Source organism: Salvelinus sp. IW2-2015, linkage group LG37 (genome assembly GCF_002910315.2).
Source record: "Salvelinus sp. IW2-2015 linkage group LG37, ASM291031v2, whole genome shotgun sequence".
Classification (NCBI taxonomy): Eukaryota; Metazoa; Chordata; class Actinopteri; order Salmoniformes; family Salmonidae; genus Salvelinus; species Salvelinus sp. IW2-2015.
Window position 1 is genome coordinate 10,089,429 of NC_036876.1, and position 14,789 is coordinate 10,104,217.

Consider the following 14,789-nt stretch of genomic DNA (forward strand, 5'->3'; position numbering starts at 1 on the left):
TTTGGAAAATTGTACGATTTGAGAGTGTAACGTTGTTCATTCACAATGGATGTGAAAAAAAAAAAAAAAAACAAAGACTTAGTCGACTTTCTGGTGGTAATGTAAAATATAAATGGTATCTTTTCAAAAGCGAACCATGCCCCTTCCCGCGGATCACATTCGGAGTGTATGTACCGCTCACTTCCCAACACTTGGAGTCTTCTATGTGTCCTTGCTCATTTGACTGTGCGTAAGGTTAAATCTCTCTCGGCACTCCCCCTCGATAACCGCCAAGCATTGGTATGAAATAGATCATTGTTATGCTCGGATCCCATATCGCCACAGTGTTGCGAACTGCCGTGCGCGCAGTGGATTGTGGTTTGATGTAGTTTACAATCGAAGTTACCTGCTGCAGTACACCTCCGAGTTCTGTTCTCAGGTCTTTTTCCGGCAGTTGCTCTTGGTGTACCATACAATGCGTCCATATGGCAGAGTGAGACACATTCATAACTAGAGTGCAGAGGTCTGCCCACCGTCCCGCTATAGATGGAGCCCAATCTGTGCAAAAGCCCACCATTCGAACCCATGGAATCTGTTTTTTTTTTATCAATAGAGGCACGTAGCAAACTAAATATCCCATGTACCCTTTCATGCTCGGGAATCATGAGACGCATCATCATCGCATCTGCCGACATGTATAGCGAACAAAAGTCAATACATGGGCATCTCAGCCCTCACAGCTAACGTCCATTTGGAGAGCATAAGCTGGGGAGTTTTGAGTCCAGCTTCAGTTCTCTCTTGATTGCTAGCAATATCATAAATGCTTCATATAACAATGGTATGAAGCAAGTTTCTGTGCCTCTGCCTCTCCACACATTGTTTCCACCAAATCAATTGCCTAGCTATTCACCGTGGGAATGACTTATGTGCAATGGTCAAGTACTGCCTTTTCCCACTATTTAAGGTCGCTCTGGGTTCTTTTAGATTTGAATAATTTTCATTTACATTTTTAAGATTAAACACATTACAATGATTTTGAGATAAAAAATAAAATAATCTTTGTAAGTATATATTTTTTCTCAGGATTTTGGAAATTCTCCCGTTACCCCATTTTCATATCAGGTGACCCCACATGGGGTTGCGACCCCTAGTTTGGGAACCACTTGCCTAGTCAAAGACCATACCTAAACCCAATTGAGATGTTGTGGCAGGACCTGAAACTAGCAGTTCATGGAACGAATTGCAAAAATCTCTGAAGTTGGAGACTTTTATCTCCCTCAACAACTTTAAAAATCTGCTATCCGAGCAGCTAACCGATCGCTGCAGCTGTACATAGTCCATCTGTAAACTACCCACCCAATTTACCTACCTCACCCCCCATACTGCTTTTATTTATTTACTTTTCTGCTCTTTTGCACACCAGTATCTCTTCTTGCACATGATCATCTGATGATTTATCACTCCAGTGTTAATCTGCTAAATTGTAATTATTCGATTTATTGCCTACCTCATGCCTTTTGCACACATTGTATATAGATTATCTTTTTTTTTTCTACCATGTTATTGACTTGTTTATTGTTTACGCCATGTGTAACTCTGTGTTGTCTGTTCACACTGCTATGCTTTATCTTGGCCAGGTCGCAGTTGCAAATGAGAACTTGTTCTCAACTAGCCTACCTGGTTAAATAAAGGTGAAATAAAAAAATAAATAAAAAAAATGGTCGAAAACCCACAAATATCATTGAGTTAAAGCAGTTCTGCATGGAAGTGTGGGCCAAAATTCCTCAACAGGGATGTGAGAGACTGATCAACAACTACAGGAAGTGTTTGGTTGCAGACATTGCAGCTAAAGGTGGCACAAACAGTTAGAGTGTAAGGGAATTACTTTTTCACACAGGGGAATTGGGTGTTGCATAACCTTGTTAATTAAATAAACGAAATAAGCATCAACATTTTGAGTCATTTGTTCACTCAGGTTCCCTTTATCTAATATTAGGATTTGGTTGAAGATCTGATAACATTCAGTGTCAGAAAATACACACACACAAAAAAATAGAGAACATCAGAAAGTAAGCAAATACTTTATCACAGCACTCTAGCTCCTGTACTGAATATTTGATATTCAACTACTTGCCCTGCCCATGAACAAACCTGCTAACTGTGACAACCTTTTGTCTTTCTAGGGGCTTGTGTAACAGTGTGGCATTCGCTGAGTGCGAGGGAACTGCGTCTTGACAAGTGGAATAAGAAGATTAAAAGGAAATGAGGTGGATTTCTTATTGTAGGATATATCACTTCGGGAGTCACTTAAGAAGACATGATAGACATTATTACCCAACAGCAAATGAGAACATCTTCCTAAGAAGCCCTCTTTGCACAACATCGCTTTGACGAGGTCACACTTTCGTAATAGTTGGCTAAGCAAAATGTTTATAAACGTGTTCAGTTGAGAAACTTGCTGGTCTTTTCTTCCAAGGCTTGATGTCCAATCTAAGCACTACTTCGTCTAAAATGAACAAAACATCAGAAAATCAGTTTGTGTTAACATCTCAAGTGTTTTAATGAGGAACTCATGGTTGCACAACAAGTCTTTTTCTCAATAATGTTAGTAAAGCAAACAATTGCACAGTACAAGTGGCAGGAATGATAAGCTTCCATACACACACATATATATGTACGTACGTACGTACGTACATACATACATACATACATACATACATACATACATACATACATACATACATACATACATACATACATGTCCTGGGGAAAATAGATTGTTTCATGGCCAAACCATCCCACAGTGGAAAGCCCACCTTAAAGCCAGGGCAGGCACTGGGGTGTCTAGACTCTCCACAAGGCCTTTCCACAGTGCTAGATTCCTTAGTYGCTACATCCATATTTTATATATACCCATTGATTCTTGAAGACTATAACTTGCCTCATGAGTTTTGTTCAATTGTTGTACTTCATCAGAACCCAAAATATAAGCTTGTTTTACTCCAATGTAAAAAATAAAGTAACCAAACACTGTATAGCCTCAAAACATAGTTCAAACTATAATGTTGATATAATGGATGGTCAGTCCTTGCATCCATAGCTCGGTCTATGAATTTGAGAGTGGTTACATTTCTTCAGGCCCATCCCTCAGCTTTTTACCAAAACAATCAAGGATTCTAGCTTTAAGCAGGACACCTCGGAGTGGGGGAATTCTTCTTCTCCTCCCTCTCAAATTCCATCCCTAACCCCCAAGTCACCTCTGCGGCTGCTACCCTGGGATACCGCCCACAATACACTGCTACAAGCAGACCAAGGCAGTGAGTGTTTAAAGCGTCAAAGCTGAAGAAGGTCAGGCTGGGCCGAATGGCTGTGATGTCACTTCCTGTGAGCCCAGAGGAAAGCAGGAAGTTGGCCCAGGTCACCAACCGTACGCTCGCGTCCACACCGCTTTTTTCTTGAAATCTGTGGAGGACTTCAGAGCCAGCAAGGCAGCTGTACAGAAAGGGGAGAGAAATATCGGTGGGGTGTGAGAAACCAGTACTTAAAGAAGTCGAGAATGGTCAGTGGTCAAAATCAAAAAGCCCTTTTCCCTTGAAATACTGCATGTACTTCCTATTTTTCCATATAAAAGTGTCTGCTAAATGACCATATTATGAATTGGACATTGAGCTTTGTGGCGCTGTGTCTCACCTTTGGCAGTGTTGATGGAAGTCTCTGACAGACCAGTTTCCGGACCTTCAGTGATGCTGAAAAGCCAATCTATGAACTAAGAACCACACAAAAATAGTTTTCTTATTGGTAACCGTCTGCTACCAATTCACTGACATTATTCATCTCTTATGTTGTTTAGAGCCGTGCGTAGTAGTGTCTTTTTGTGATCTGTTTCCACATAGTAAACCTCATTTTGTCATCACACAAACAAAATGATCAATGTGTGGAGGTTGGGGACCTACCTTCTGTGACTGTTCCCTCCAGGGCTCTTTAGCCAATAGCTGCCTCAGGCTGTGGGGCAATCCCAACAGGCATAGCGAGACTGACTGCTCGGCCAGCACGGCGTCACCGTAGAGAGCGTGAGGTAGACCGGGCGGCTCTGACCCCTGCTGCCATGGAAACCACTGGGTCCTAACGCCCAGAAGGAGGGGCATGGTGTGGTCGCCCCAGGAGATCACCGCCGCAGCGAATACCTGGAGCAGGAAGTCTGTGGCCTGCACAGGATGATAGGGTAATGGAGTMCAGGTTATTCAGCCCAAGTATATGCAACACACAAATAGACTACCTGATTAAAAGACTACACACTGTGCACTTGGCAATTAAACGACTATAAAAGCATACCAATGCTAACAAATAGAAGTCAGAAATCATACCATTCCTTGAAATACCACAGCTACAACTTCACGAGGGTCGACATTCCAAAGTAATTCCTGAATGATAGCCATTCAACCAGAACCCACCCACTACAGACCCACCCACTACAGACCACTACAGCACATACAGTGAGCTCCAAAAGTATTGGGACAGAGCCAAAACAACAAAACATGTGTCAATCTACTCCAGCACTTTGGATTTGAAAATATACAATGACAATGAGGTTAACATGCAGACTGTCAGCTTTAATTTGAGGGTATTTACATCCATATCAGGTGAACCATTTAGAAATTACAGCACTTTTTGTACACAGWSYCCCCATTTTAGGGGACCAAAAGTATATACAGTGCATTCAGAAAGTATTCAGACCCCTTAACTTTTCCCACATTGTTACTTTACAGCCTTATTCTAAAATTTATTAAATTGTTTTACACACAATACCCCATAATGACAAAGCAAAAACTGSTTTTTAGAAATGTTAGAAAATGTATTGAAAATAAAAGACTGAAATATCACATTTACACAAGTATTCAGACCCTTTGGTCAGTACTTTGTTGAAGCACCTTTGGCAGTGATTACAGCCTTGAGTCTTCTTGGGTATGACTCTACAAGCTTGGCACACCTGTATTTGGGGAGTTTCTCCCATTCTTCTATGCGGATTCTCTCAAGCTCTGTCAGGTTTGATGGGGAGCATTGCTGCACAGCTATTTTCAAGGCTCTCCAGAGATATTAAATCGGGTTCAAGTCCGGGCTCTGTCATGGCCACTCAAGGACATTTGGAGACTTGTCCCGAAGCCACTCCTGCGTTGTCTTGGCTGTGTGCTTAAGGTCGTTGTCCTGTTGGAAGGTGAACCTTCGCACCAGTATGAGGTCCTGAGCACCCTGGAGCAGGTTTTCATCAAGAATCTCTCTGTAATTTGCTCCTTTCATCTTTCCCTTGATCCTGACTAGTTTCCCAGTCCCTGCTGCTGAAAAACATCCCCACAGCATGATGCTGCCACTACCATGTTTCACCGTAGGGGATTGGTGCCAGGTTTCCTCCAGACGTGACGCTTGGCATTCAGGCCAAAGAGTTCAATCTTGGTTTCATCAGACCAGAGAATCTTGTTTCTCATGGTCTGAGAGTCCTTTAGGTGCCTTTTGGCAAACTCCACTGAGGAGTGGCTTCCATCTGGCCATTCTACCATAAAGGCCTGATTGGTGGAGTGCTGCAGAGATAGTTGTCCTTCGGCAAGGTTCTCCCATCTCCACAGAGGAACTCTAGAGCTCTGTCATATTGACCATCAAGTTCTTGGTCACCTCCCTGACCAAGGCCCTTCTCCCCCGATTGCTTATTTTGGCTGGTCGGCCAGCTCTAGGAAGAGYGTTGGTGGTTCCAAACATCTTCCAATTAAGAATGATGGAGGCCACTGTGTTCTTGGGGACCTTCAATACTGCATACATTTTTTGGTACCCTTCACCAGATCTGTGCCTCGACACAATCCTGTCTCGGAGCTCTACGGACAATTCCTTCAACCTCATGGCTTGGTTTTTGCTCTGACATGCACTGTCAACTGTCAACAACCTTATATAGACAGGTGTGTGCCTTTCCAAATCATGTCCAATCAATTGAATTTACCACAGGTGGACTCCAATAAAGTTGTAGACACATCAAGGATGATCAATGGAAACAGGATGCACCTGAGCTCAATTTCAAGTCTCATAGCAAAGGTTCTGAATATTTATGTAAATAAGATATCAGTTTTATATTTTTAATACATTTGCCAAAATATCTAAAAACCTGTTTTCTCATTGTCATTATGGGATAGTGTGTAGATGAGGATTTWAAAAAATGTAATCCATTTTAGAATAAGGCTGTAACGTAACAAAATGTAGAAAAGGGGAAGGGGTCTGAATACTTTCCGAATGCACCGCATATGTATTAAAGTAGTCAAACATGAAGTGTTTGGTCCCATATTCATAGCACGCAATGACTACATCAAGCTTGTGACTACAAATTTGTTGGATTAATTTGCTGTTTGTTTTGGTTGTGTTTCAGATTATTTATGCCCAATCGAAATAAATGGTAAATAGTGTATTGTGTCTTTTTGGAGTTACTTTTATTGTAAATAAGAATAGAATATATTTCTAAACACTTCTACATTAACGTGAATGCTACCATGATTACGGATAATCCTGAATGAATTGTGGATAATCCTAAATGAATTGTGGATAATCCTAAATGAACCGTGAATAATGATGAGTGAGAAAGTTACTGTCCCAATACTTTGAGCTCACTGTACCAATATCTCACCTGCACTCTAAACATACCAGCTATCCCATGTATCAATTCACACACATGCACACACACACAGAAATAACACAGCACCTGTGTATGTGTTTCTGAGAATAGTGTTAAAATACTGTACTGACCTGCTTGGTGTCTCCACACTTGACAGTGGTCACTCCGTAAGCAACATTTCTTATGAGTCCCATCAGCTCCAAAAGCCACTCCATTCGTTTGGACACACCTAGAAAGTGTACTTGTTATAAACCAGGGTTTCCCAAACTCTGGTCCTCCAGTACCCTCAACGTTACATGTTGTTATTCTAAACCTGCACAAGCACACGTGATCCAACTAATAAAGATAATGGATTCGCAAAGTATTTCAAATCACGTGTGCTTTTGCAGCTAGAACAAAAATACTTTAGGAGTACTTCAATGACCAATAAATGATCAATGCAGTATATTACAAAAACTTTGCAAATACCCCTGACCCCCCTTGGCACTTCTATAGGTCAGATCAGTTCAAGCACAACGTTGAAATCCGCCAGCCCTGAAAGCTGATTGGTTGCTGGGCTGACCTGTGTTGGGGCTGGCGGCCAGACGGCATTGGTAGAAAGTCTGCAGGAGGAGCCAGCCCACCTTGTGGCTGGACCAACCCCGGAGCACGGCAGCGATGACATCGTTGAGGCCCAGGAGTGGCACTCGGCCCTGGGAGGTGAGGTGAGCCAGGATGAAGCTGGTCTTCTCCATCTGTGCCTGTAGAGGAGGCAAGAGAGCAACACATCACTCAAAGAAGGGATGTGATCGATATCGGACAAAATAGAAACGCAGCAGGAAGACAACATTGGTTTTGGGGAATGTTGATTTTAATGACGCATGGGGTGAGGCGACAATCAGTACCTCTGTGACTTGGGCGATGCGGTCGATCTCTGTGTCAGCCAACTCGGACAGACATTTGGAGACTCCCACGTACAGGTGCACCTCTTGGTCCTACAATAAACCATGGACATACATCTCAGTGCATGGTCGATATTCAATAATGCTTAGTGATCACTAGTCTTGCACACACAGCCATTTCTTGTCGTGTGATTGACTAAGAAGAAAAACGGACAGGTGTACTTGTCTAAAACAAAGAAAGATTTCCCTGCCTGTATGTGGTTGGGGAGTACGTTGAAGATCTTCTCTATAGTAGTACACAGGACGGCCCASACGGTGTTGGGCGGGTTGGGGAGGGCCATGGCCTGTGCCAGGCCTCGGAGGAGGGACAAACAGATGGCCAGGCGCTGGGGCCGGACRTCCTGCTGGAACTGCTGCAGACCCAGGGTCTCCACGTAAACCTGAAGCTTGTCCTCCGACACGTGCTTCATCCATACAGAGAGATGGTCGTAGAGGTGACCTCGCGTCCGCATCTAGGGGGAAGACAACCGTGGAGGAAGAATRAATGGAGGGCTCACACTCTTCACTTCGTTCCCAGGGAGGGTTTATTACAAGCTGTAATGTCTGGCCAATTGACCAATTAACTTCCAGGGAGAAAATGAAACCCATAGTACTTTGACCATCCACTGACATTCAGAATTGAAAATCCCTGAATGGCATATTCATAGAGCATTACAAACTGGGTTATGGAGGACTCACACTAAGACTGTGGACCAGGGGAGGGCTCAGCCACACCCCCAGGAAGAGAGATGCACTCTGGGAAGACTGGGCTTGGTTGGATGCCAGCTCTATACATTGGTGTTGGACCACCTCACCTGTTGGGAAAATAACATGTATTTTGCTAATACATGATTGCTAGGCTTTCACTGTGTGTGTGTACATATTTTCATATTTATCCTTTCCTACTGAGATGTACATCTCTTTTACAAGGAGGCCATATCATTTATCTGTGTGTTTGTGGACTGTATTACTATGTGGAACAGATAGGTGGCGAGGGTATCACAGTACCAAAGTTGAGCCTCATGAGAGGGGACAGGATGGCGCTCCAGTTGACAGGGGGGTACTGGTAACTCCCTCCCACTGTGGCCAGGGGGCCCAGGGCTGTCTTCACCAGGCTAGGGTGGGAAAACTCTGGACCTTTCTTTCCTGCCTCGGTGAGGAAGTCCACAACAGACCTGATCACACTCTTCTCTGGGAGGTAACTGAAGTCCTGGGGCACTGAGAGAGAGAGAGGCGCTTGACTAAGCTTTTTTCCATGCATTGGAAGGGGCAGGATTTACACGTTTAGCACGACTCCATTAGTTGTGTTACACAGGGCAAGCTAAGTCTAGCTAAAGTATTTAAAAGAAAATACTGAGTCATGCRTAGAAGTACATACAGTCGTGGCCAAAAATATTGGCACCCTTGCACTTTTTTCAAGTAACTCACAATTTTCACAAAAAATAAGTTGAAATTGACCAAAGCGTTTGGTCTCCACAATTTATTTCATTGTTAATATTACAGAAYGTTTGTTTTTCATTCAGAACTTAATATATCCATTTAAATCAGAAAATAAACAAATGGCATTATTGATACCCTCGACTTAATATTTGGTAGCACAGCCTTTAGTCACAATTACTGCAATCAAGCRCTTCCTATAGCCATCAATGAGCTTCCTGCACCTTTGTACTGGCAGTTTGGCCCACTCCTCTTCTGAGAACTGCTTCAGTTCTCCCAGATTTGAAGGGTGCCTTCTCCCAAATACTGTTTTCAGATCTCTCCGCAAGTTTTCAATGGGATTTAGGATCTTGACTCATTGCTGGCTACTTCAGAACAGTCCAGAGTTTTGTCTTGAACCATTCCTGGGTGATTTTTGAAGTGTGTTTGGGGTCATTGTCCTGCTGGAAAACCCATGAGCTTCGACGGAGACCCAGCTTTCTGACACTGGGTCYGACATTGTGCTCCAAAATGCCTTGGTATTCTCCTGATTTCATGATGCCATGCACAAGTTCAAGGCACCCAGTGTCAGAGGCAGCAAAGCAACCCCAAAACATCACTGAACCTCCTCCATGTTTGACTGTAGGGAAGGTGTACTTTTCRTTGAAAACTTCCATTTTGTTTTCTGTAAACAGAGAGATGGTGTGCTTGGCCAAAAAAACTCTAATTTGGTCTCATCTGTCCAGAGGACATTCTCCCAGAAGGATCTTGGCATGTTCAGGTATGTTTTGGCAAATTGCAGTCTGGCTTTCTTATGTCTCTCTCGCAGCAGTGGGTTCCTCCTGGGTCTCTTACCATATAACCCCCTTTCATTGAGTTGGCGACGGATGGTGTGAGTTGAAACTGTCATACCTTTGTGTCTGATGGTMCGCTTGAGTCTGTGTGGCAGTTGATCGAGGTGCATTCTCCACCATTCAAACAATCCTTCGCTGCAATCTTCCATCAAGTTCTCTTGCGGCCACGTCCAGTGAGGYTGGCTAYAGTGGCATGGGCCTTAAACTTCATGATAACATTACGTACGGTGGAAACAGGAACATCAAGGTCTCTGGTGATGTACTTGTAGCCTTGAGATTGTCAACGCTTGGCTACAATCTTGTGTCTGACCTCCTCAGCTAATTCTCTGGTTTTCGTTCTTTTCTCCATGCTCATTRCGGTACACACAGTGACACATAACAGGAGAATGAGTCCTTTTCTCTATTCAAACTGGTTRAATGAGTGATTTTTATATTGCAGGCACCTGCAACTCACCACAGGTGAGTTCAATTCCAAAGTARAGGAAAATCACCTGCTTGAAATCTAATTATTTCTAACTACTTAAGCTAACATACAGATTTGTTCAACTGTATACCAAAGACATGCATATGTGGATACCAAAATATTTTTTWATTTCAGCAGAAATTKTGCATTATTTGAAAAAAGTGCAAGGTTGCCAATATTTTTGGCCACAACTGTATAGAACAGTGGTCACCAACCGGTCGTTCGCGATCGACTTGTCAATCTCCAAGGCAGTTCTAGTCGATCGGCAAATATTTCTGTAAAAAACCCAACGATAAAGCCTTGTGTTCCTATTTTTTTATTTATTTTTTTAAAAATGTATTAGTCTCGGGCTGTTGGTGGTAGGTGCAGCCATTTCAGCTGCCCTGCGCGCCGGGTAGGCAAACTGTTGCCATTTCATGTGTCTGAAGGTACAAACTCTGCCTTCCCAGTGGGCCTGGAGAGGAAATCAAGTGCACTATGTTCCCGCTGGCCAATCAGATTGCTCAGATGACCGAGTCTGCAATAATGTAGCAGACATAACAGAAAGCTACGCCAAAATTGATACTGTGAGATTTCAAAACGTTTAAAACCATGACTAGAGAGACTGTCAACGAATAAAGCAAAGAGCTGCTGTTTTTATGAGTGTTCTTACTCAGCACTGTCAACACTTTGTATTCAACACTTTTATAATCCATAAAATTCCTGTTCTTCCTATTATCACTCAGCGCTAAAACAAGCAGTGCAGMAGTAATGAATGAGAAGGAAAGTGTATCTACAGCCATGGCCAAAAGTTTTTGAGAATGATACAAATATTAATTTCCACAGAGTTTGCTGCTTCAGTGTCTTTAGATATTTTTGTCAGATGTTACTATGGAATACTGAAGTATAATTACAAGCATTTCATAAGTGTCAAAGGCTTTTATTGACAATTACATGAAGTTGATGCAGAGTCAATATTTGCAGTGTTGACCCTTCTTTTTCAAGACCTCTGCAATCCGCCCTGGCATGCTGTCAATTAACTTCTGGGCCACATCCTGACTGATGGCAGCCCATTCTTGCATAATCAATGCTTGGAGTTTGTCAGAATTTGTGGGGTTTTGTTTGTCCACCCGCCTCTTGAGGATTGACCACAAGTTCTCAATGAGATTAAGGTCTGGGGAGTTTCCTGGCCATGGACCCAAAATATCAATGTTTTGTCCCCGAGCCACTTAGTTATCACTTTTGCCTTACGGCAAGGTGCTCCATCATGCTGGAAAATACATTGTTCGTCACCAAACTGTTCCTGGATGGTTGGGAAAAGTTGCTCTCGGAGGATGTTGGTACCATTCTTTATTCATGGCTGTGTTCTTAGGCAAAATTGTGAGTGAGCCCACTCCCTTGGCTGAGAAGCAACCCCACACATGAATGGTCTCAGGATGCTTTACTGTTGGCATGACACAGGACTGATGGTAGCGCTCAACTTGTCTTCTCCGGACAAGCTTTTTTCTGGATGCCCCAAACAATCGGAAAGGGGATTCATCAGAGAAAATGACTTTACCCCAGTCCTCAGCAGTCCAATCCCTGTACCTTTTGCAGAATATCAGTCTGTCCCTGATGTTTTTCCTGGAGAGAAGTGGCTTCTTTGCTGCCCTTCTTGACACCAGGCCATCTTCCAAAAGTCTTCGCCTCACTGTGCGTGCAGATGCACTCACACCTGCCTGCTGCCATTCCTGAGCAAGCTCTGTACTGGTGGTGCCCCGATTCCGCAGCTGAATCAACTTTAGGAGACGGTCCTGGCGCTTGCTGGACTTTCTTGGGCGCCCTGAAGCCTTCTTTACAACAATTGAACCGCTCTCCTTGAAGTTCTTGATAATCCGATAAATGGTTGATTTAGGTGCAATCTTACTGGCAGCAATATCCTTGCCTGTGAAGCCCTTTTTGTGCAAAGCAATGATGACGGCACGTGTTTCCTTGCAGGTAACCATGGTTGACAGAGGAAGAACAATGATTCCAAGCACCACCCTCCTTTTGAAGCTTCCAGTCTGTTATTCRAACTCAATCAGCATGACAGAGTGATCTCCAGCCTTGTCCTCGTCAACACTCACACCTGTGTTAACGAGAGAATCACTGACATGATGTCAGCTGGTTCTTTTGTGGCAGGGCTGAAATTTAGTCGAAATGTTTTTTGGGGATTCAGTTCATTTGCATGGCAAAGAGGTACTTTTCAATTAATTGCAATTCATCTGATCACTCTTCATAACATTTGGGAGTATATGCAAATTGCCATTATACAAACTGAGGCAGCAGACTTTGTGAAAATGTATATTCATGTCATTCTCAATTTTTTTTGCCACGACTGTATAGGCTTGCGTTGTTATTATTAGTGACTTGGGTCTTTTTTAATATCAAGGAATRTTTCACTTTCTCTGTTTATAGGTGTAACAACATGAATTTGTGCATGARGCAGAAATAATGCGGTGTGACTCGAGTTTCGCCATCAGCTGGAAGATGGTGTCCCTTTTTGGTCAGTGTCAGTGGAGGAAAGGGAGAGCGGAGGGATATTGAGAGACGGACCTTCAGTCTGCTGCTCTCTCCCTTTGCTGAGACTGACCATCAGATGCAGGCACCAGCCCAGTAAAWTAAAAATATCATTATTTAAATGTATGCTCACTCAGCTGTGCCTCACAAGTACTACACCAAYGGCTCTATTACCGGTGTGATCATATAGCCTACCTCAAWTKTTTMAWTWTTTWWTTTATTTAAATGTCCCGAACAACAATGCATTGGCAGGTCAATTCAAGCAAAGCCAGTATGCGGTGATAATGTATTGGGCCTATAGCTTACTGCACAAACCTMATTTCTACAGTACTGTTTTTAATTGGYTAATGTTGCATAGGCTTACATTTTTTAAGTCAYGTTAATAAAAARTSAGAGCGGTAGATCTCGGCATGCATTTTGACTCAGAAAAGGTTGGTGACCACTGGTATAGAACCACTGAATTATAGGATCTCTATGAAGCCACAAATCTCTAGGTATGTTAGGTCTGAGGCATGTTGTTGTGTGGTCCTTACCTGCTGTGCGGCTGTGGCTGGTGGACATGTGGGCCAGGTGGAGGTGCCCCACCAGACAGGCACTGTTAGACTGCAGCCCGATGGCCCCTGAGAATGTGATGATCTACAGGTGAAAGACAGGACCAGTGTTAGTTTGTTGCTTGTTTCTTGCTTTATGCATGTCCCTTGTGAGCTGTTAAAACAACATCCTCTTGAAGGAYAGTAAACGTCATCAATCAATCAACGTTCTTACCTGTGTGATGGCCCGTATGACCTCGTTCATTCTGCTCTGCTGCTGGGAGGACTGCTCAGATTCATTCTTCAGCTAGAAGGGAGAGAACGGACACACATTGTCACTTATAACAGAGAGGAAGAGKAAGAGAAAGAGAGAGGACCAACTGGGCGTAAAATCAGTCTCCCACCAGCAGGTGACGTTTTTTCGCCAAGCAAGGAGTTTTTGTATGGAGGTCAATGAGAGTGTGTCGAATTTGGTCCCCCAAAAATGTATGGCTTATTTGCTAAGTGAGGTTTACTGGATCTAATATAAGTCTTGTAATGCTTAAGTTGTTACAAGTGTACTGATATAAGTAGGACACGTGACATCCTGGCAACTTTGAGAAAAAATACTTTATATCGGAGTTGTTTCGAGATGGCCATGCATATTCATGACATGAGGTTAGTAGCATAGCATCTCTCTCCATTGAATACAGGCAGTTGACTTCAACAACTTTCATTGAATATTCAAAAAAGGATTACAATAATGAGATGTATCCACCAATCCAAAGAAAGGATAGGTGGGGGCTAGACAGCCTGCCGTGCTGCTTTGTGGACRACGACTCCCATTGTTAGGGCCGGAGAGACATCTTGTCAGTATTTCCATACTCTTTGCTTATATTCACTTAGAACACACTCTACCATTGCACATGTAAAGCCATAAATAGCTGTTTGGCTCTATCTAGGGGGAAGTTTTTGAACTKTTCATTTGGGAGGATTACCTTTTGTATTTGTACAGTACAGCACCTCACTTTTAAGTTCGATTCCACTAACCCCATCCCAAATGTAGGAAGACTCACCTGAAGGATGCCAGTCTCTGATCCCACCAGAGCCACCAGGCCGTTGACAGCAGCCAGCCTCTGCATGGTGGGACAGCCCTGCAACACAGGGGAGGAGAGCCCACTCAATTAATTACAGCCGGACTCACACTGTTCATTGGCATGAATCACTTGCGATGCCAGGCCCATTGTTTAAAATAGCTTGTTTGGAACATAGGTAAAYGTTTGCTCTGCCCTGGTTGTCGCTCCAGTACCTCAGCCAGTAGGATCTTGATCCAGGCATCCAGAAGGCGGGGTTGGATGTCCTCTGCCTTGCCGTGGCCGAAGGACGACAGACCATGAACAACTAGGCCAAGAGCCAATGAGAAACCTGGAGTCTGGACAACACAGGAAAGACGTATAGTTGTAGATTAACTTCTCTAGGGTATGT

At 43.3% G+C, this 14,789-nt stretch overlaps 2 protein-coding genes across 6 annotated transcripts in view; one reads left to right on the forward strand and one right to left on the reverse strand.

Annotated features, from left to right (window-relative positions):
* The window catches only part of hacd4 (3-hydroxyacyl-CoA dehydratase 4), a 10,047-nt gene extending 7,614 nt beyond the window's left edge, over positions 1–2,433 (forward strand). For all 3 annotated transcript variants that reach the window (XM_023982460.2, XM_023982461.2, XM_023982457.2), the window contains one exon: positions 2,163–2,433. In XM_023982460.2, coding sequence (XP_023838228.1) covers positions 2,163–2,245 — 83 coding nt within the window. In that variant the 3' untranslated portion in view covers positions 2,246–2,433. The remainder of the gene's footprint in view (positions 1–2,162) is intronic.
* An 81-nt stretch (positions 2,434–2,514) lies between these two features.
* focad (focadhesin) overlaps positions 2,515–14,789 on the reverse strand; it is an 85,811-nt gene continuing 73,536 nt past the window's right edge. For all 3 annotated transcript variants that reach the window (XM_023982429.2, XM_023982430.2, XM_023982428.2), the window contains exons 31-43: positions 14,614–14,736; positions 14,381–14,458; positions 13,561–13,632; positions 13,329–13,431; positions 8,554–8,763; positions 8,245–8,360; positions 7,758–8,018; positions 7,510–7,599; positions 7,188–7,365; positions 6,757–6,854; positions 3,933–4,184; positions 3,670–3,745; positions 2,515–3,471 (exon numbers count right to left, since the gene is read on the reverse strand). In XM_023982429.2, coding sequence (XP_023838197.1) covers positions 3,398–3,471; positions 3,670–3,745; positions 3,933–4,184; positions 6,757–6,854; positions 7,188–7,365; positions 7,510–7,599; positions 7,758–8,018; positions 8,245–8,360; positions 8,554–8,763; positions 13,329–13,431; positions 13,561–13,632; positions 14,381–14,458; positions 14,614–14,736 — 1,731 coding nt within the window. In that variant the 3' untranslated portion in view covers positions 2,515–3,397. The remainder of the gene's footprint in view (positions 3,472–3,669; positions 3,746–3,932; positions 4,185–6,756; positions 6,855–7,187; positions 7,366–7,509; positions 7,600–7,757; positions 8,019–8,244; positions 8,361–8,553; positions 8,764–13,328; positions 13,432–13,560; positions 13,633–14,380; positions 14,459–14,613; positions 14,737–14,789) is intronic.